Source organism: Ipomoea triloba, chromosome 8, assembly GCF_003576645.1.
Source record: "Ipomoea triloba cultivar NCNSP0323 chromosome 8, ASM357664v1".
NCBI classification, from domain to species: domain Eukaryota; kingdom Viridiplantae; phylum Streptophyta; class Magnoliopsida; order Solanales; family Convolvulaceae; genus Ipomoea; species Ipomoea triloba.
The window spans coordinates 19,751,080-19,773,620 of record NC_044923.1 but is presented as its reverse complement, the minus strand read 5'-3'; the positions used below and the strand labels follow the sequence as shown (position 1 = coordinate 19,773,620).

The following is a 22,541-nucleotide window of genomic DNA, read 5'->3' as shown; positions in this document are numbered from 1 at the left end:
TTTTTTTTTTAAAGCTTCTTTATTATAAAAAAGTCTACACAAGCAAATATTTGTATACCAATTATACCGCCATCAATTATTTTGTAATGTTTAGCCAACTTTGATCAACTANATTTCATTTCATAATTTCTTGAACATAAAATAATTTCACTATTTTTAGGTTTCAATGATGCATCCTATACATACTGATTTGATAAAATCTTTTTTCTTTCTGTTTTTTTTTTAAAGCTTCTTTATTATAAAAAAGTCTACACAAGCAAATATTTGTATACCAATTATACCGCCATCAATTATTTTGTAATGTTTAGCCAACTTTGATCAACTATTTTGGTTTACACAGCAGAACTATTTGTGTTCTACACCTTTTTGGGTATTTGATCTTTAACTTTAAATAAAGACGTATCTTCTTTANAAAGCTTCTTTATTATAAAAAAGTCTACACAAGCAAATATTTGTATACCAATTATACCACCATCAATTATTTTGTAATGTTTAGCCAACTTTGATCAACTATTTTGGTTTACACAGCAGAACTATTTGTGTTCTACACCTTTTTGGGTATTTGATCTTTAACTTTAAATAAAGACGTATCTTCTTTATGTAAACACAAGTTGATTTTAATAGAAGCAAATGATAAAACAGGCTTTTTTTTTTTTCTTTTTTCTTTTTTCCTTTTGCATCAGGAAAACTGACCACATAAACAGCATGTTTTACTTTCATCTTACCTTAATTGTTTCACACAATTTTCCACTTGAAATGATGTTCTCCATTTGCNGGGTATTTGATCTTTAACTTTAAATAAAGACGTATCTTCTTTATGTAAACACAAGTTGATTTTAATAGAAGCAAATGATAAAACAGGCTTTTTTTTTTCTTTTTTCTTTTTTCCTTTTGCATCAGGAAAACTGACCACATAAACAGCATGTTTTACTTTCATCTTACCTTAATAGTTTCACACAATTTTCCACTTGAAATGATGTTCTCCATTTGCCTTGTCTTACTTTACATTCTGCATTTCTTAGATTGTCTATTTCAATGCCATATATAGAACAATAATGTCATATTCTAACTTGGCTGCAAATATCTTTCTTTTTTGAATCTTAAAATCTTTACTTAACTCATATTAATTACTTGAAATCATGAGGATATATCATTTTCTTTTCCCTTCAAACTGTGTATTTGTGAAGTTATGTATATACATGTGATCTATAGGTACATAATGTAGTTATAGAGTACTATTAATTGAATGAGAAATAATCATAATAACATAACTAAATATCTTCATTTAAAAAGACCATACACAGTACAATGCACATACATAAGCAAAACAGCAAAACACCCAAAAGCCTACATTGTACTGAATAACACAACACCAATAACTAACCACAATTCCAGATATTGATCATCCCAAAAAACCCAAAATAAATTATCAGAACCAGCAAAAAGATAGTACTTACCACTACTAAATCCCCTTTCAGAACTACAAGCAAACTACTTCTCCTTGACAACAACATCCTTAACTTTCTTAGAACCTCCAGTGGAAACAAACTCCTTCAATAGACACCTCTATAGAGGCAGAACAGCAGAACCGTCTCCTAAATCCTCATCAAAATCATCCAATCCAGTAACCTTTTCAAAATCAGAACCTTGAGAATGATCCTCAGCCTAAACAGTCTTCACCATCACTAACAAAGAATTCCTGTAGAAATTTACAACATACTTAGGTAAAATCACAGATTTTAAGCTACCATAACATAAAAAAAAAAAAAAACATACCCCAGAATACCATCTCCTGAAACAGTATCACCTGAAGTAAACCCAATCAGACTGGAGCAATAGGTTTTTAGAATTAATTTTGTTCCCCATGCATTGATTCTGGGGAAATGCATTTGAATATAGTCTAATACAAATAAAAAAGGAGAAAAATACAATATATTATAATAAATAAATCTCTTTACACTAAGACAATATATCTCTTTACACCTGAAGTAAACCCAATCAGAAGACAATATGTTAAGCTATAATGAATAAAACGTAAGAAATGATCACATGATGAAATCCACAATAACTAACTTGCTGATCATGAAAAACTCACTCTTGACTTCTAACAATTCTTTGTGGCTTGGTTTCAGTGACTACATAGGTACGCACACAACGCAGTCTGATTCTGCTGTTGAAGACCAAGTATAAATTGGCCAGCCATGGTGGGAACAGCAAGAACACACCAACTATTTTTTCATGTTTGAGCTCAATCTGCTGACAGAAAATTTCAGTAGCTCTGTTTGTTATAAACTGTTATTCTAGCTTTGGTGTTTAAAAATTGTGAAGACATATGAATGTATTTATAGGGTAGAATGAGGTATGTAATAATACATTAAATATTACTCCAACAGTGTCATTTGTCAGCATCCCATACCACATATACCAAAATCACACGCCACCTCAATAAACTTTGACCACTAACTACAGAATAGGCCATAGGCCATTACCCTATACGGAGTATTTCAGAAGCCTAAAATAACATCCAAAGTCGCGGGAGTTACATCTTTTTGAATTCGAACAAAAAATTAATAACTAAAAAAACTAAGCCGTAATGCATAAGCTGGAAAATAAAAAAAAATTAATAACCAAAAAACGACGCGGTAATGCATGGGCGGGAAAATACTGGCATCTGATTGGCTGAAATCCTGCTTCCTTTATATATTTATAGATTAGCGGGTTACTCATTAGCGGTGAAAGTAGGTTTGACCAAATCAAGTTAGATTGGTAGACAGAATTGAACTAGATTGTTATACCATGGACCATGATCCACGATCTAAGGTGAACCAATTTGCCAGTAGACATAGCTCCTTTGCGCGCATTTCTTTGCCAGTCTTCACAGATCTTTTGGTGATTTTACTGAATGACGACAACATGGTTAAAAAAAAAAACAAATATATTACATTACAGATATATTGACAATATTGTCATTACATGATGAGAAACAACAAGTGGGAGAAGTCAAGCTTATAGAAAACATATGACAACAGTGGAACATATAGGTTTAAACCCTAAACCTGATAGCCCCTTACCCCCTGCACTGGGATTGTGTATCTCAATGACTCAGAGTTCGAGTGCTTGCTTTTTACCCCGAGGTTGAGATCCTCTCCTATTGAGGATTCGAACCCAAGCATTTGCTAGATCACTATACTCACACTTAACCTTTCGGCCACTGAGCTATGTCCAAGGGGTGAGTGGAACATATCACGAATCAACGCGTGGAAGGCAAAGCGCGCCAATTATCAACCATTAGCATAGCTCGATCGCGGGAAGATGTTGATAGCTGTTGGAGTACAACGTTCTTGACATGATTTGCAGCTCTCTCGCCAGCACGAGTCGCAAGTTCCAGGTACACCACAGCTTTCATCATATCCCCTTCCTGTACAAACAACCATTCAAGAGGACATCAATGTTATGTTATGCCAACCAATTTGGCTATACAGCCTATACTACAACAAACTACAAAGGACAAGTAACATAGGTGGCTGCCTCCTCATCAATCAACATACAGGAAATGGAATAGGAATATATATATAAGCGTTCAAATGTGAACTAGCCTTAACCTGGGAACCTACAAACTACAGAAGGTTTGCCACGGCTCCCATACATGCCTGGAGGACCTTAATATGCAAACCTTTAGTAGTTCGCAGGTTCGCTCACTAAGGCCGGTTCACACCTGAACACGACCCTATATATTTATATTGTTGTTGTTTTGGGTGCATCACTTACAGAAAAGAGACTTAATCCGTGGTCGAATTGAGCCTTGCTGTGACCCCGATCAGCAGCCCTCTTCATCCATTTTCTGCCTAACCTATGAGACTGCATTAAACCTTCTCCAAAAGAGTAGCACAGTGAAGTGTTATACATAGCGCGTACATATCCACCTTCAGCAGCTTTCAGATACCACTTTGCCTGACAAAGACCGCATCAGAAACTTGTTTTAGGAAACCAGACCAAGAGAAAAGCAAAGCAAGCACCTTTACTTGACATTTGACAATATCTCGATCTATTTTATGGAGTATTTGTTTGTGCAGAGATCAAAATTCAAAATGGAGAATGCAACATCATTATTAGACAAAGGGATAAGTCTTAAATAGGTCACTGAACTTAAAAAGTGTGCAATCAAACCATTAAACAAGAAAAATTTGAGGAGTTGGGACATTTTTATCGTTTCTTTTAATGCAATTTAAGTTGAAAATATTTCAATCTTTCATCCCAACTAGTGTGGCAAAGGAAAGCACAATTTTTAGTACATACCATGTAATTAATATGATCAGATTCTACTGGGAAAAATTAGAAAAATGTCCGAATTGCACATATTTACCTGTTTAATGGTTTAATTGCACACTTTTTAAGTTCAATGATCTAATTGCACAAAAGTGATAAGTTCAGTGGCCTATTGACACTTTTTCCTTAGAGAAATGATGAGTTCCACCTTACATTTCAAATACACTAGATAGATCATCTTGTCACAAAGAAATTGGCAGAGGAAAGGCATAATTGCAGAGCAGGTGGTAGCTTCTTTTCCAAGTATATCTAAATAATGCAATTGATAAATATGTAGAAATCCCAAAATTAAAGTCTCTTTATTGGTCATATCTAAGAACGCACCCTTGAATACAAATTAACTATAACCAAGATAAAATACAAATTAAGTATGACCAAGATTGTATTAATTCTCATACCGCTTCCTGAAAATTCTTATGCACACCACCACGACCCTGATGAAAACACAGTGCAAGTTGGTACTGGGCACGAACATGGCCAGCAACAGAAGCTTTGTACAGCCACTTAACAGCTTGTTGGGAATTTGGAGTCTCACCTACACAATATATGAACTACATCACTAAACATTCAAAATGGTATAAAACAGGCGTTTTCTATCCATATCCTGCTTTCTGATTGTTAAATTGATGATTGAAACCCCAATGATATCTATAGTTTGAAATACAGTGCCATTAGTACCTTTGCCACATTTCTGTGTGTGTGTAATCATGTTGCTTCTTATCTATAGGCCAACACCTCCATTGAAACATAGGGTATCATTCAATGTTTGGCCAGAAGAGAGAGAGAAGCAGAATGGTGTGGCATATTTCGAGATAAAGTACACTCATGAATATCATAATTTTTTTCCATACATTAGGTTTCCCGCTCACCCTAGACTAATCCTAACCTCCAGAACCACTGTCATGCTAGACTAATCCTAAGCTTCCAAAACCACTATCGCGCTAGACTAATCCTAAGCTCCCAAAAACACTAGCCAAGACTCCAAGAGTCGGTAAATTGTGAACCACTGTCACACTAGACTAATCCTAAGCTCCCAGAACCACTGTCACGCTAGACTAATCCTAAGCTCCCAAAAACACTGGCCAAGACTCCAATAGTCGGTAAATTGTGAACCACTGGTCCAATGTCACGCTAGACTAATCCTAAGCTCCCAAAACCATTGTCACTCTAGACTAATCCTAAGCTCCCAGAACCACTATCACGCTAGACTAATCCTAAGCTCCCAGAACCACTATCACGCTAGACTAATCCTAAGCTCCCAGAACCACTGTCCAAGAGTCGGTAAATTGTGAACCAACGCTAGACTAATCCTAACCTCCCAGAACCACTGTCATGCTAGACTAATCCTAAGCTCCCAAAACCACTGTCCAAGAGTAGGTGGTAAATTGTGAACAACTATCACGCTAGACTAATCCTAAGCTCCCAAAACCATTGTCACGCTAGACTAATCATAAGCTCTCAGAACCACTGTCCAAGAGTCGGTAAATTGTGAACCACTGGTCCACTGTCACCCTAGACTAATCCTAATCTCCAAAAACCATAGTGAGACTAATCCTAGCTCCCAGAAACACTGTCCAAGAGTCGGGTAAATTGTGAACCACTATCACCCTAGACTAATCCTAAGCTTCCAAAACCACTGTCACTCTAGACTAATCCTAAGCTCCTAGAACCACGGTCCAAGAGTAAATTGTGTGTTGCCCAAGCAATCTCCTAGTCCGTCCAACCAAAAGGCTGATTGAACGAAAATGTTACAAATTACCCTGTAGCCAAAATCTATACCTTTCCCCCCTTAATATCCATAGCTAGCAATTAAAATGTTGGCAATCACAAGTGTAATCTAAAAATTCATTTTTTCTTGTTTTGGAAATTGAGGTTGAATATAGAATACCTTGCAAGTAACAAATTCCCAAATTGCACTGCCCAGTAGGGTCGCCGAGCTGAGCAGCCTTACTGTACCAAGCAATTCCCTCCTCCTTTCTCCCCATCTCCCAGTACAAAAGCCCGGCATCCACCATTGCGAGAGTAGAGCCACGCGCCGCCCCTTTGAGAAAGCAATCGAGGGCCTTGGCCGAGTTTGGTTTCACCCCACCACGCCCATGCTTGAATCGCTTCCCCCATCTCAGGAACAGCATCGCGTCCCTCAAAGGTCGGAGCGCGTCGTTCCACGACTTGCAGACCAGCGAGGCCGTGCGCAGGTGGGTCCACGAGAAAGTCGCCGCGATTTTCATGAGGACGTCGTAGGGGAGATGGGAGTAGTCTTGGTGGCATCGGTGGTCGTCGCAGGGATCGGGGAACGAAGGCGGCTTGGAGGTGTTCTTGGGTCCGGTGGGGTCAGGTCGGGAGGGGTGTTTCTTGACGAAAGGGAGGGCGGTGAAGCGAGGGGTTTCGAATTTGGACGGCCATGTTTTCTGCTTCTGCTGCTTCATTGCTACGGTGTTGGAAAAGTGGGGGTGTGGGTTTTGTCTTATCAGTGAAAGCGTATCACACAAATAACGCTCTCTTGCCACCAAATTCTTGTGGTGCACTGCGCTTCTGAAATCACCTTTTTCCTTTTCTTCTTCTTTAAAAAAAAATAAAAAATCTTTGGTAATCTTAGTTTCATCGAGCTAATACCAAGATTTCATCTCTAAAATTATTACAGAAGTAAATTCTGAGTCTCGCAATTAGCTCATCGGTCAGATCTTAGAGCATCTTTATTCGTGAATTTTATCTGGTTTTTAGGAAGCTTAAACTTATGTGGAAGAGAGAGAAAGAGGAGAGCCAAGAAAAAGAGTCTTGCATGAAAGATTGATTTTTGTCTCCTATTGTGGACCCTAGCAAAAGAAAAAAAAATAAAGAACTATAGCCGGTGCACATTAAGCACACAAGCATACCCGGTGAGCATCTGTACTAGATGTGCCCATTGGGCGCGTTGCTCTCATTTAATTGTTTTCTTTTGTTTTTTTTCGTTTTTTTTTCCTTCCACTCTTCTCTCATAGTCGGCACTTAAAAATATGTGTAAAAACCCATACTAATGGAGATGCTCTTAGTTTTTATATGCATAAGGGATCCAATCTATACCTTCATCTTAGGGCGCCTTTCGTTGTGACATCAAGTCAATGACAAACCACTACGCTAAACTTTTTTTTTTAATGCTAAATTAATCTTAAGTCTTCAAAATTCTGCTAAGGGCAGGAGCAAAAAGAGGTAAATCTTTTTTTTTTCTTTTTTTTTTTTTAATGCTAAACTAATCTTAAGTCTTCAAAACCTACCAAGAGCAAGCACAAAAGGGGGTAATAAAAATCGTGAGTTACCCAATCAATCCTCAGTTTCGCTTTTACATGTATACTCTGCGCACAATGTCAAATTTTTTTTTTCGCTTTGAATGTCCCAGTGGCCCCTATGTCATCAATGAAATTTGAACCCTCACTTGATCGCTTGAATAAGATTCTCAAGGTGATCATTAAACTATTGAGTTAAGTCTTTTAATCTTTTCTTACCAACAAAAAGGCGAAATTCCCTCCTTTCTTCTTCAACTTCTTGATGGTCCACATGAGACCAAACTTTCGATGAAAACTTTAAAAATGTAATGTTGGACCTAATTTGTCTGTCTGTGCTTATGTTGCGTGGTATATCATAATGTCATATCTCATATGTGAACCAAAAAAGGTAGTGATAGTGATTTCAGATGTATTGTGTCATTTGTGTGGTGTTACAGTGATTTGATCTCGTATAGTCTGACACTGATTTCAACCGTGTTGCATTAACTTGAAAGTTTGTCTTAACCTACTTTAATTTAATTTTTAAAATATTATTTAAGTCTATAAATTATAATTTATACATTTTAAAATTTTAATGAATAAATTTCACTTTTGATCCCTAACTATTAAAATTTTCTAATTAGGTGCATGACTATGTAATTTGTATCATATTTGATCTTGCCGTCTAATCTAATTTTTCAATCAATTACTGTCCGAAGTACTCATTCCGAAAGAAGCAAATGCAGTGTTCCTTCCACAAGTGTTCATTTCGGAAGAAGCAAATGTAATGCTCCTTTCGAAAGGAGCACTTTCGACAATAGTTGGCCAGAAAATTGGACGGCATGACCAAATATGATACAAATTATATAGTCATGCACCTAATTGGAACATTTCAATAGTCAAAGACCAAAAGACCAAAAGACCAAATGTGATTCATTATAATATTTAGGGGACCAAAAAAAAGAAAATTTCTCAATTTTAATTTTATTACAGGTTTGTCTAAGTGTTAAAATGTATATTATTTATAGATTTATAAAGTTCAAAATTTATACTTTATACTATAAACTTCTAATTTTACATTGAAATTAATACAAATTTGACACTCTCAACCACCAATAGGACTTCTTAACCAAGATTATCTATACTCAGTCTCTAAATTCTTATTAGAGGATCATACTATTTAATAAGTTTATTCATAGCTCCTCTTTGTAATTTTACTAATTGATCAACTTGTTTTTATTTTCATTTTTCACTTCCAGATAAATGTTTGTTAGACAATATTTTATAAAATAATTTTTGTTAAATTATTATTTAAAAAAAAAGAAGAACAAAAGCACCTCAAGGATTAACAAAGACAACATATTTTTTTAATTTTGTCATATTACATCATTAACTTTGAATAACTTCCACTTTTAATCATCGACTATTGTGGCATTCCCACATTTAGTCTTATTCTTTTAATTTTGTCATATTACATCTATGGCTTTGAGCAACTTCCACTTTTAGTCATCGACTATTATGACATTACCACATTTAGTCCTATTATTCTTTTAATTTTGTTATATTACATCCATGACTTTCTGTTAAAAATTTCATTATTTTACCGTTAGAATTAACAAATAACAAAGAAAAAAAAAATCCTTACACATATTGTAACTCATATTTCAAACACATTAAAAATATCGTAAATATCAAAGGATATCGTAACTCATAAAAAAATGAGTTACTATAGGTATAAGAATTTTTTTTCCTTTGTTATATGTCAATTTAAGGAGATCACAGTATTTCAATATCGTAACTCATATTTCTAAAACGGTAAAATAATAGAATTTTTAACGAAAGATTAATGATGGAAATCAAATGAAAGTCATGGATGTAATATGACAAAATTAAAAGAATAGGATTAAATATGACAATGCCATCTCCCGCATCATTGAATGACATCTCCCGCATCATTGAAGACGGACCGTTGACTTGTGAACAGAGCCTTCTCATTCTTAAATGAATCACTTAAGATGTTGATCCGGAGTTAGTTGTGTTGGATTGTGCAGAATTCTGGGTACAGGGGCTCCCTGCGGGCTTGCGATTCGAAGCTGTGTTAAATGCCAATGGAGGCTTGTTGGCCGAGTAACACAGATATATGATCGAAACTTCGATGGATCCATGTGGATCTTTTTTAGAGTTCAGATTGAACTGGAGGTGGCAAAGCCTTTGAAAAAGAGAATGAAGATTAAGAAAGACGATGGTGATTGGGCGAAGGTGGAGTTCAAGTATGAGCATCTACCTACGTTCTGTTTTATTTGCGGTATATATACTTAGACATGGTGACTACTTTTGTCCGAAGAGACCTCATAGTGTGAATGCAAATAAGGAGAAGCCTTATGGTCCTGAATTGCGCGCCGGTAACCGTCGTAATATCCAGTGGCCGGTCAGAAGTGGGTGGCACCAGAGATGGTGGTGGAGCGTTGCCAGTGGATTGCGCCGGGGGCTAGGGTTGATGATGCCAATAATGGAAACAATCCCTAGAATATCGTCAATCATTTGCTTGCCATGCAGGTTCACGGTTCTTTTCCGGTCTCACATGGTAAGTTTACCAGTCAGCATGATCTTTCCAAAATACAAGATACTTCTGCCGCACGTGACTTCATGGATAGCTATGACGGTATTGTTACGGTGTGTGACCAGAAACGCAAACGTGCGGAGGTTATTGAAGGGAACACTAATGTCATGGATGGTCGTATGGATGTTAATGATTCGATTCCAAAAAACTTGCTATTGGCGGGAGCTGGAATTGTCGCGGGCTTGGCGACCCGCGTACAGTTCGCGAAATATTAGCCTTAGATGTAAAGGTCAAGCCGCTTTTTTTTTTTTAATGGAAACGAAGGTCCGGCAAAATCATGCAAAACGATTAAAGGCTAAGTTAAACTTTGAAGGTATGTTCTTTGTGGATGGTGGAGGTCTGGGAGGAGGGTTAGCATTGTTTTGGAGAGAGAATGGCACTGCGAATCTCTTAAGCTTTTCGAAAAACCATATAGACATTCAAGTTACACTACCCAATTCTAATCCGTGGAGATTGATCATTTTTTTTATGGTTTTCCTGAAAGGAATCGCAGGCAACAAAGTTGGGATTTGTTACGCATGCTAAAAGCCAAGTCAGACCTACCTTGGCTAGTTATTGGGGATTTTAATGATCTTGCTTCTCCGAATGAAAAACGTGGACTTCATCCACACCCTACGGCTCTCATGGAAGGCTTTAATCTTACTATGGATGAATGTGGTCTCTTTGATTTGGGTATGAGGGGTAGGAGCTTTACCTGGGAACGTGGTAGAGGAACGGAAAGTTGGGTTGAAGAGAGACTGGATAGGGCGGTTGCAATGGCCAATTGGTGTACTCTCTTCCCTCATGCCACAGTGTACAACCGTGATTCTCTTTCTTCAGATCATTCGGCCCTCTCTGTGGAATTGGAAGGCCCAAGATTTGCTCGAAGTCGTAGGAGGTTCATGTTTGAAAATGCTTGGTTAACAGACACTGGTTGCAAAGACATTGTAGTTAGTTCATGGAACTCGTCTTGGGATGATGCGCTGCCAGTAAGATTGAAAAAATGTAGATTGGACCTTGAAAAGTGGGGTGGTGATTTTATATGGAGGATTGGGAAAGAGATTGACTATTTGCAAGCACAATTAAATATCTTGAGAGGAAGACGAAATGCAGCGGCTTTGGCTAGGGTGAGGGAGTTGGATGCTAAGATTCGATCCTTGCTCGATCAACAGAATGTATATTGGCACCAGAGAGCCAAACAACACTGGCTACATCAAGGTGACAAGAACAAAAAATTTTTTCACCAATATGCATTGGCCCGAAAGAGGAAAAATCGTATAGAGAAACTCAAGGATGACTCTGAACGGTGGGTTGAAGTGAGTGATGTTGTGAGACTTGCCATGCAATATTTTCAAAATATTTTTACGGAAAAAGGGTCTATTTTTGGTGATTCATTGGACGGCTTTCTGCCTACAGTTCAAGATGCGGATAATGAGCAACTTTTGAAACCATTTGAAACTGATGAAGTGAAAATTGCCCTATTCTCAATGGCACCAGAGAAATCACCAGGCCCGGATGGATATAGCCCGGCTCTTTACTAACATTTCTGGGGAGAGATTGGTAATGACGTAGCTCAGTTCATTATTTCATGTGTGAACAATGATTCCTTTCCTACGGGTTTCAATGATGCATATATAACTCTTGTTCCGAAAAAAGCCACTCCTGTGACTATGGAGGACCTCAGGCCAATTGCATTATGCAACGTTCTCTACAAGATTCTTTAGAATATTTTGGCAAACAGATTGAAAGTGGTACTTGATCAAGTGATTTCGGTATCCCAAAGTGCATTTTTGTCGGGTCGGTTGATCACTGACAATGTGCTAGTTGCTTCTGAGGTGATCCACTTTTTGAACCGGAAGAGAGAAGGGCGTGATGGGTGGTGTGCGCTGAAGCTTGATATGGCTAAAGCATATGACAAGATGAAATGGTCTTTTTTAGTGACCATTATGCACCGAATGGGTTTTCACTATCGTTGGATTAGTATGATCATGCGTTGCGTCACTACTGTTAAATATAAAGTAGGGGTGAATGGTGAGCTTTTTGACCTTATTGTGCCGTCCTGTGGTCTTCGCCAAGGTGACCCCCTCTCACCCTATCTTTTTTTCCTTTGTGCGGAAGGGCTCTCGTTCCTATTATCACAAGCTGTTCGGAATTGTGAGATTTCTCCGTGTGTTGTAGCTAGAGGTGCTCCTAGTATCTCCCACTTGTTTTTTGCGGATGACATCCTATTGTTTTTCAAAGCTACAATTCAAGATTCTGAAGCTATTAAGAGTTATCTGGTTGATTATGAAAGGATGTCCAACCAAACTGTCAACTATAATCAGTCATGTATCGTTTTTAGCCGAAATACCGCAGACTCTGTGCATACGACTGTGGCTGAAGTTTTTAATGTGTACCAATCTGCTACTATTGGGCGCTATTTGGGACTGCCCATGGGTATTGGACGAAACAAACGCGAAGTGTTCTCCTATATTGAATCCAAGTTGATTGGTCGACTGAGTGGTTGGAATAAAAAGATTCTTTCAAGAACCGGGAAGAAAGTCCTCTTGAAAAGTGTCACAAACCTTACCTACATATTCCATGAGCATATATTACCTCCTGGTTACGCTTAGTGAGCGGATCGAAAGGGTGATGAACAAATTTTGGTGGGGCACTAGTCGTGGTGGAGGTGGAGGCATTCGTTGGATGGCCTAGAATAAGATGTGCTCCCAGAAGTCGAAAGGAGGCCTTGGTTTTAAAGTACTAAGCCGGTTTAATGTAGCCCTCTTGGCTAAACAAGGATTGAGACTCATGACAAATCCTACATCCCTAGCTGCCATACTATATAAGGCGAGATACTATCCTCGTGATGACTTTCTTGATACAAAGATTGGTGCGAATCTGAGTTACTGTTGGAGATCAATACTAGCCGGTCAAGAGGTTCTACGAAGGGGTTCTTACTGGAGGATTGGTAATGGTCGAGATACATGTGTTTAGAGGCAGGCTTGGCTCTCATCTCTCATGATTGGAATAGGGAGCTGTTAAATAATATGTTTAGATGTTGGTTTGATCCTTAAAATTCTTGTTAGCATGCATTTTGATGATAAATGGTGTTGGAGGGGTGATATGAGAGGTGTATATTCTGTGAAACATGGGTATAGGTCTTTGTCCACTGTGAATGATAGTAATGGTGATACACCATGGGGTTCAATTTGGAGCTTAAAAATTCCACCAGCAGTCTGGAATTTTTTATAGCGAAGCATGCATAATATTCTCCCTGTGCTAACTGTTCTGGCTGCTCATCGAGTTGCTGTTGATGTATTATGTCCTCTTTGCAAAGATCAACCAAAGACTCTTGATCATTTGATGAAGGGCTGCGCAGTTGTTGTTCCTATTTGGCAAACCATCCTGATGACTAGTACTGTTTCTGGGGGAGGTGATGACTGCATTGCATGGATGTGTAACACTTTATCGAAGGGAGATGCCGCAACTAAGCTACGAGCTGTAGCGATATGGTGGAGTATATGGCGAGCAAGAAACGAGATTGTGTGGAATGGCAAGCCCTGGCAGCTATCGAATGTGGTGAATGAGATCCATCGTAACATTGAGGCCTGGCAGAGTGTGGAAAATGTACCACTACCGTTGGACTCTCCGTCACATGCATAGCAGGTTGACGCGCGGAGAATGCTGATGCAGTAAAGGTTTTTGTAGATGCCGCAGTCTACTCGAACCCTGAGCGTGCATATTATGGTTGTGTGGTTTTGAATCCGAGTGGTCTTTTTTTGGCGGCTCGGAATGGTACTCTTCGTTGCATGAATGATGTTCACTTAGCTGAAGCACTAGCGGTGAAAGAAGCTCTCTCGTGGGTCAAAGACAGAGGTTATACTAAAGTTAAGCTCTACTCGGATTGTCAGATTGTTTCTTGTTAAATAGTTCAGGGTTTGATTGGTCATACGCCGGTTGTGTTATTGGTGATTACAAAGAGTTAGGTCGACACTTTGAATTAGTGTCTTTTAAGTTTGTTCGTAGATCAGTGAATGTTTGTGCTCATGCTTTAGCTAGAGCTGCGGATTCGCAACCTGGTCCTACTAGTTGGTATTCGTCTATTCCTACTTGTATTACACCTTTTCTTTAATGAAGTTCTTTTGGTTGGTTTTCAAAAAAAATAAAAATGACAATGCCACAATAGTCGATAACTAAAAGTGAAAATTGTTCTATAATAGTTTATAGCATATATGTAGTACGCAAAACTATAATAGACAGTTTGGAGACATAATCAATACTTTAAACCTAATATATAATATTTTATAGTATAAATGTAGTACTTTCATAACATAAATATAATGCACATTTTTGTAGGAAATAAAATAATAACATAACATATATCATCAATAACGTAAGTCTTATATATAATACTTTATAGCATTAATGTAATACTTTATAAGAAAATTATGCTAGACAAATTGCAAGAAATAAAGTATAATTATATAGCAAGGTTGTAGATATAATTAATATTTTAAAAATTATATATAATACTTTATAACATAAATGTTATACTTTATAGCAAAATTGTAACGGACAATTTACATAAAATATTACTCTGTATTACTAAACTCATATATCATAAGACTCAAACTCTCTTGACCCAATTGTTATACCATTGATCAAAATTCACCTTGCATTGTGGACCTAATCCAAAAATTATGTCTACAATTAACATATTATGTCCATGCAATTAACATATTATGTGTCTATTTACATGCACATAATCTAGGCAAATTATTCTGTGGACCCGGGCCCAAAGATACACAATTTATATACTAAATGTTCACAATTTACATTTTAAAAATTCACAATTTCTGATGACATTCACAAATTCCCAAAACTTAAAAACACATTTTATATTCTAAAAGTTTACAATTCCAATACTAAAAACACACAATTTAGGACCAGGGTCTACCTTACAAGTTGCAAGGTGACCCTAGTCTCGCAAATTTTACTGTGGACCGCGGTCCACAATACATTATAGTCCATGCATCAAAACAGTGTCGTTTCTTTTAATTGAAAGAAACGACACCATTCCGTGCCGTTCCGCAAAAAGTAACTCCGTGAAACTATTATATACATGTTCAGTTTCATTTTATATACACTGCAGTTTCATTTCAACACAAATACAGTTTCTTTTCGATATAACTAAAGTTTCATTCGACATTATACATTCAAATATGTGAAACTATTATTCAGTTTCATTTTATATACACAATAATTTCATTACAATACAACTACAATATCGTTTCGATATAGCTACAGTTTCTTTGGACAATATGCACTCAAATATGTGAAATTGTTATTCAGTTTCATTTTATATACACTAGAGTTTCATTTCAATATAACTACAATTTCATTCAACATTATACACTCAAATATGTGAAACTATTATTCAGTATCATTTTATATACACTATATTTTCATTACAACACAACTACAGTATCATTTCGATATAACTAAAATTTTATTGGACAATATGCACTCAAATATATGAAACTGTTATTCAGTTTCATTTTATATACACTACAGTTTCATTTAAATACAATTACAATTTTATTTCAATTTAACTACAGTTTCATTTGATAATATAAAAACAAATTTGAGGCAGTTTCATTTGAGATATATTGTAGTTCCATTACAAACTCCGTTAAGATGTGATGGCAACAGTTTCTATACTTAAAGAAACGGCGTCGTTTTGACCCATAGTCCACGATATAACGACCGCCCTAGTCCATGGTATAACAACTACATAATGCCATAATCTATTAACCTACGGACACAATCTGAAAATCATTTTGGACCAAAGTCCACAATGCAAGATGGACCATGGTCCAAACCATCTCAAGAATTAAGACTCATGAGACAATCTAATCACCCCCACAAAAAAATTTGTCTATTTTTATTTAGAGTATTTTCCAATATACCATAATAAAAAGAGGTTTTCTTTGTTGCACCACATAGTAACATACAATAAAATATTAAAATGATATTCACTGTAATCATCAATTCAATAGTAAAATAAATTGATGCTTGTAAATGTTTCATAAAAATTTCTTTAGCTACTGCAGCACTGTATTCACTATAAAGAATGAAACCGGGACTTTTGCATGACAACAATAACATAAGCTCTAGCCATTCAACCTGTCCTGAAACAACTTACATCTTTGTCAAAAACTCGAAACATGTTTGTAGGTTGACAACAAAGTGGAGAGAAAACCGACTTTACAACAAAAAAAAAAATGTAACTATGATTATCTCATTTTCATAGTTGTGAAACAAAGTGTACAATGTTTATCAGTGGAACATAAGGTGCAACAAAAAACACGGGAAAAATGTTCACCACTGTATGCATCAACTTTCATCGCACTCTATTAGATATCTGTATGTACCTCAAGAGTCTCTTTAAGGCATTACCGCTATCTATGGCCTCTCTTGCTCTATCCAGGGCTGCAGACACATCTTCGGCACCTTCACATCCAAGGAAATGGTCGACCATTCCAGCATTCAAGACGATTCGATCATATGCTGGACCTTTCTCACCTCGTAAAACAGCTAAACCCAATTCTACATTCCTTGCAACCTGAAATGTTTCGCAAGTGTAAACCTTACTATCATTCACCTTTAGATTTTTGTCTTTAAGCTGCTGGAAAGTTATACGTGTTTAACTGCCGCTGTTCAAAACTTATTAGTTCCCACCCCAAATTGGCAAATTACTATTGGTAAGGAGTTGTACTACACATGCTCCCGTTTACCTCCCTATATCCCCTAATCTGTTAATTGATTATTGGCTCTAAGGAATGGCTCGCTTTATTTTTCTTTTAGTTGCAATAGCATGTTTGGTTTACGGAATAGGCCTGGAATAGTGTTATGGAATGACATTCCTGGGAGCAGGCCTATTCCATTGTTTGGTAATGTTTTTTGTTCATGGGAATGAGCTATTCCCATGAATACAATTCATGTTCTATTCCTGGCCTATTTCATTCCCTATGGAATAACAATTCTATTCCCTCAAAATTCATTCTGTGAACCAAACATGCTGTTAGTTCAATCCAATCAGTATTCTTGGGAATACAATTAACATTTTCCATAGATAAGTTCAAATGTGCATCGTTGTGCTCAACCACCACAACCAAATCAAACCTTTTTTACAACTAGAACAAAATTCTACTCTTTCAAGGGGACAATATATCACGTACTAATAACTGGAGAAAATAAGATATATAAAAATGGAATAAGGGTCAAATAGGCCACTGAACTACACACGAGACTGCAATTAGGCCATTGAACTCAAAAACAATGCAATTGGGTCCCTAAACTACACAAATTCATGCAAATTAACCCAAAGTGACTTGTTTGACTTGATCTTCCGGTTACCAACTTTAAAAATAATATTTTAAAACAGGACCCAATTGACTTGTTCCTGTTTGTTGTTGTTGTTGTTGTTGTTTTTTTTTTTTTTTTTTTTTTTTTTTTTTTTAATTTAATTAATTAATTAATTTAAAATTATTTTAAAATATTATTTTTAAAGTTGGTAACCCGAAGATCAAGTCAACAAGTCACTTTGAATTAATTTGCATGAATTTGTGTAGTTCAGGGACCCAATTGCATTGTTTTTGAGTTCGATGGCCTAATTGCAGTTTCGTGTGTAGTTTGGTGGCCTATTTGACCCTTATTCCTATAAAAATTAAAGAAAGCAGATAATCATAGTTTAAGATATCAGAATGAAGCAGATAAAACTTGTATTAAATACTCCAAAAAACTTTGAAGTCAACAGCAAAGTTTCACCAAACATAGGCAGTATGTACTATGTAAAACATTCAAAATGAGAAAGACATGGAGCCATACCGATCTATCAGTTCTTGGAGTATCAGTGGGTTCAAAGCCATAGTTCTCTGCGTTCACCACAAATTTAAAACTCTCACGTGACACACCTGCAATAACATAACACGAACTATAAGATCAGGAGTGCATCAAGATAACCAAGATAAAATCAGTTTACAAAATTTTTTAGTTCAGATACAACATTTCAACATACTTTGAGAAGATAAAATCTCAGTCATTAAGGATACAGATCTGTTTTATAGATAATCAATTAGGAAAACTTATCACTTCGCTCTTAATAAACTAGAGTCAAGTACTTTGTGGTTTGATGACATCACTGTTACCATTTCAAACGGAAGGTCGTAAGGTTGAGTCCCATCACAGTTCAAGGGTTGGCATATTACGTGGAACAGTTACCCTAGATAGGGTTAGATTGTAGTCATCCAAAAAAAAAAAGTAGTAAAATTAGTGACAAGCACATACCATCAGCTACACTAGAAGGTGTCCTATTTGCTGAACGAAATCCTGAACAGTAATTCACCGGTAAACCTTTTGATGCATTTACTGATCGTGATTTAGTGGTCATTGACAGTGCACCTTCCTCCCCCTGAATATTGAATCATCACGATAAGTTATGTTTTTTCAAATTCTATTTCTGAAGTTGCTCAACTAATCAATCATCTTAGTGAAGGACATATTTAGAAGTCCAAATCTGCCATGGTTTCATTTTCCAAGTCAGATATATTAATAACAGAAGCTGGGAGCTTTGAGAACTAAGAAGGGAAACACAGCCCATGGAACAAGGGAGACAGGTAGCGGAGCTTTGGAGATTTACATACCTTCACCACTAAACCAGAATGAACACCTCTCCTTCTCATAAGCATTAGTAGTGGCTCTTCATAACCTTCATGATAAAAGCTGGCAACAATTGCTTCCTTTCCTTGTGCCTAATAAGAAGATAAATCACAGTAGCAAATATTAGAAGAGTTATAGATTCTTCTTAAAACAACTGATAAAAAGTAGTAAATACAGTCAGGACTCAGGAGGGTGGTTTTGGATTGGGAAATCTCCCAACCAAATCCTCTCACAAAGCAGCTTTACAGGGCATTTGGTCGGAAGGAGGGAATTAGGGTGGAAAAGGAATTGTAATTCCATGGGAAAAGAATAAAGTTGAAATTCAAATTACATTTTTTGGTAGGCAGGAATAAAATGCCCTTGTATAATAATAATACTATAATAATAAAAAGGGCAAAATAGTAATTCATCTTGAAATTACAATTCCACTGGTGGAGTGTGAGTAGAACTATGTGTTAGAGTTCTAGTTAGAATATGATTACATGTAATCCATATAAAAAGGGTCTTTATGAGTCATTGTTATGTACTCCGTACAAGAGTTTTCATCAATAATAATATATTCTATCACAACACAATGCTTTTCCTGAAGCTACTGAATTCTGGAATGTCAATATATTGTTTGAGAACTCAAAAACTACAGTTTAACTGAGATTCAAATGTACTGGAATTCGATGATAAAGATTCATCTTACCCTTACAATTTGTTGAACCTTTTCTGAAGTTGCCAATGGTGGGCGCTTCTTTATATGTTCCCTCAATCCAACTAAAGAATGTCTGCGAGATAATATGAGTGATATTATTTGCTGCATTATTAGGAGATTAAGCAACAAGAAACAAATAGGCAATTCACATCTAATTAGATAAGCCAAATCAGAATAATTTCCACTAAGGAAGAGAAATAAAATTGATTACTGAGATAGTATTAAGTTTACGCACAAAGATGGACGGGCTTCACGCTGACTTACGTAAGCAAAACCAACCTTGTCGTCCTGGAAAACAACTTCGATGCATTAAAAGCTAGTACTGAATGTTTACATACAAAAGGGTGGGAGAGAGAAGAGGTAAAAAAAAGCCAAAAATTTTGGAGGACAAATACTGAATATAGCAACTTTCAGATTGTTTGAATAATAGACATAAACCCCCTGGAAAACAACCTCGAGAAGCTTTTTGGCTTGCAATGGTGATAACTGGGTATATGCACCCATGAACTTCAGCATTTGTTCTTCAGTGACACCACCCTGAATATAGCAACAAATTTCAGATTACGATGAACAATATACATAAACACCCTAAGATGCTTTCCTATGTCTAGAACTTTAGTCAGTCTTATTTCTCTTTCAAGTTTCAACAATAGCAACAACTCAAAGATATACCCCATTTTCAAAGAATTATTTCTCTTTCTAATGAAATTAGTTCCTGTCACAATCAAGGACTAATTTCATTATAAGAAAATTTTAAGAATGGCATGTGTAAAGGTAAAGGGTAAAGCATTCAAAATAAACTGTTCATAGAAAAACTACCTTTGGTGGCATCCAATCCACGCCATGGAGCAAGCAAGATTCACCATAGCAGGATCTAACAGCAGCAACAAATAGTGTGCTTCTGAAATAGCGGGTGTTTCCATCATAAGGTTCACCGTAATGGGTGAGTGAGTTAACATCAGCAACAGGTGCAGGGCCTGGCATTTTTCATAAGTTAAATTAACTCGATACGTACATGTCAATTATCAAAACTCAAGTAAGAAGCCAATGCCAAGTCCTTGCTACAGAAAGGCATTACCTAGTTCATCATCAAATGCAAGACAGTAAGCTTTCAGCTCACGATCCGACTCTCTGTTCATGCGTTGCCCAATCAGAAATGCCGAAAGCAATGACTCTCTCACACCCGACAATGCACCCTCTTCCATTTGCAGGGGAAGAACATCTTTCAGAACACCCTGAACCTCCTCATATCCAAGATGACCTCCAGCCAAAACTTCCCTTAAGGCGCCCACTAGTCTCATTTCAGAAGTGTTATTCCCAACAAACCGGGGACCTATTGAGCTGCCAACTCCCATTAATGAACCTTCCGGATCAGCTATAAAGATAATATCCGGAGGTAGCACCCGAATCAACTGGGGCCAAAAAACATCCATAGCTCGCCTTTCCCCATCACTCCATTGTGTTGCCTCCGGAAATGTATTTGCTCTAATAGTCATTCCAGCGAAAAACGCCCCAAGTTGTGCTTTTGATACTGCCTCTTCATCTTTCAGCTCTCCCTTAGCTACCATTTTAAAACAACTTCAAAACTACTTTTGCATATTCTATAAGGAAAATTGCATTTTTGGTCCTCTAGTTATACACGTGAGCTACAGACTTAGTCCTGAGTTATATGCATTACCATTTTAACCCCTAAGTTATGCATAGAGTGGCGATTTTAATATTTGAAGGGCCAAATCAGCCACTTCATTAAGTGGCAAATTGGTGGTAGAAACAGTTCCTAGAGGTGCATTACTTAGGATTAAAGATGGCCAAGCATATAACACATAAGTTTGTACAACGGATATAAAAAAGACAAAAAATGCAATTTTCCCTATTCTATATAATTGTTCAAATCAAAAGACAAATTTTGCAGTTACAAATTCAATAAAATTGGAGAAAATAATTACTAACATTCAGTGGAATTACCTGATTTTAGAATGGTTTGTAAGACTTTGAATGCTTGGTCTTCGTTGAGAGGTCTGGTTTGGGTCGGGCCGGTGCAGACCTTAGCCTGAGCATCCAACACGGTCTGATTCGGCTCGTGAAGCTCGGGATTCCGATACGAAGTTGAGATGGCCGGGTTTTTCAGCTTCAACTCAAAAGGATCCAGTTCCTCTATCGTAGTTGAATCTTGAGCCGCCCTGATAGTCAAGGACAACGAGAACCTATTCCTACTCCTCCTTCGGCTAATCCAACCCTCAGTGGGAACCCGGACATGGGCGAGGCGGTTGCAGCAGCGTCGAGGATTAACGCCAGAGACTGAAGCGAGCGAAGATGGGTCTGGATTTCGCAGAGCGGCTTCCATGGCTGTCCGTTTGGATTAGCGACTCCTGCTGTGTTGTCTGACTTTTTCTTCCTCGACGACGATGAGATCATGTAGGGGACAACTACACTGCTACACTAGTTGTCTCTTGTTGCGTATAATTCTTGATTCTAGAGAATATGGATTTTAAGAGAGTGTGATTGATTTTTTGGTGTTTCCAGAATATATATATATATATATATATATATATATATATATATATATTGATTAAGGTGACTAGTTTTCCTTCTGTGGTTTGTGCTTAAGGTGCGTCAGTGTTGAAACTATGTGTGTTAAACTAAAGCTTTAGGTGTGTGACTTTTCTTCCTTAAGGTGCGCTATTTTCCTTTTTAATGTGCGTGATTGGTGCGCTATTTTCCTTCTTAATGTGCGTGATTTGTATGCTTAATGTGCGCCAATGTTGAAACTTAAGGTGTGTGGTTTGTGTTCTTAAAGTTCTTTGTTTGTGTGTTTAACGTGCGTAGTTTGTGTACTGAATGTGCACCATTTAAAAACTTTAAGTGTGTGATTTGTGTTTTTAGTTTAAGGTGCATGGTCTATGTACTTAAAGTGCTTTGTTTGTATATTTAAGATGAGCAGTTTGTGTACTCAACTGAAGGTGCACCATTTTAA

General features: G+C 36.9%; 4 protein-coding genes across 4 annotated transcripts; 2 read left to right on the top strand and 2 right to left on the bottom strand.

The window, feature by feature from the left end:
• Positions 1–2,917: 2,917 nt before the first annotated feature.
• Positions 2,918–6,803, bottom strand: LOC116027852 (F-box protein At1g70590). The gene is made up of 4 exons (XM_031269613.1): positions 6,215–6,803; positions 4,725–4,861; positions 3,769–3,951; positions 2,918–3,418 (listed from the first exon to the last, which is right to left on the bottom strand). The coding sequence occupies exons 1-4, from the start codon at positions 6,750–6,752 to the stop codon at positions 3,251–3,253; spliced, it is 1,026 nt and encodes a 341-aa protein (XP_031125473.1). The 5' UTR covers positions 6,753–6,803; the 3' UTR covers positions 2,918–3,250.
• Positions 6,804–10,703: 3,900 nt separating this feature from the next.
• On the top strand, positions 10,704–11,705 carry LOC116027096. The gene has a single exon (XM_031268521.1). The coding sequence runs from the start codon at positions 10,704–10,706 to the stop codon at positions 11,703–11,705; it is 1,002 nt and encodes a 333-aa protein (XP_031124381.1).
• A 1,699-nt stretch (positions 11,706–13,404) lies between these two features.
• Positions 13,405–13,809, top strand: LOC116027095. Its single transcript, XM_031268520.1, has one exon. The coding sequence runs from the start codon at positions 13,405–13,407 to the stop codon at positions 13,807–13,809; it is 405 nt and encodes a 134-aa protein (XP_031124380.1).
• A 2,483-nt stretch (positions 13,810–16,292) lies between these two features.
• Positions 16,293–22,037, bottom strand: LOC116027477 (anthranilate phosphoribosyltransferase). The gene is made up of 10 exons (XM_031269137.1): positions 21,533–22,037; positions 20,646–21,128; positions 20,387–20,544; positions 20,021–20,104; positions 19,803–19,855; positions 19,559–19,640; positions 18,852–18,959; positions 18,496–18,619; positions 18,037–18,122; positions 16,293–16,771 (listed from the first exon to the last, which is right to left on the bottom strand). The coding sequence occupies exons 1-10, from the start codon at positions 21,909–21,911 to the stop codon at positions 16,550–16,552; spliced, it is 1,779 nt and encodes a 592-aa protein (XP_031124997.1). The 5' UTR covers positions 21,912–22,037; the 3' UTR covers positions 16,293–16,549.
• Between the last annotated feature and the right edge of the window lie 504 nt (positions 22,038–22,541).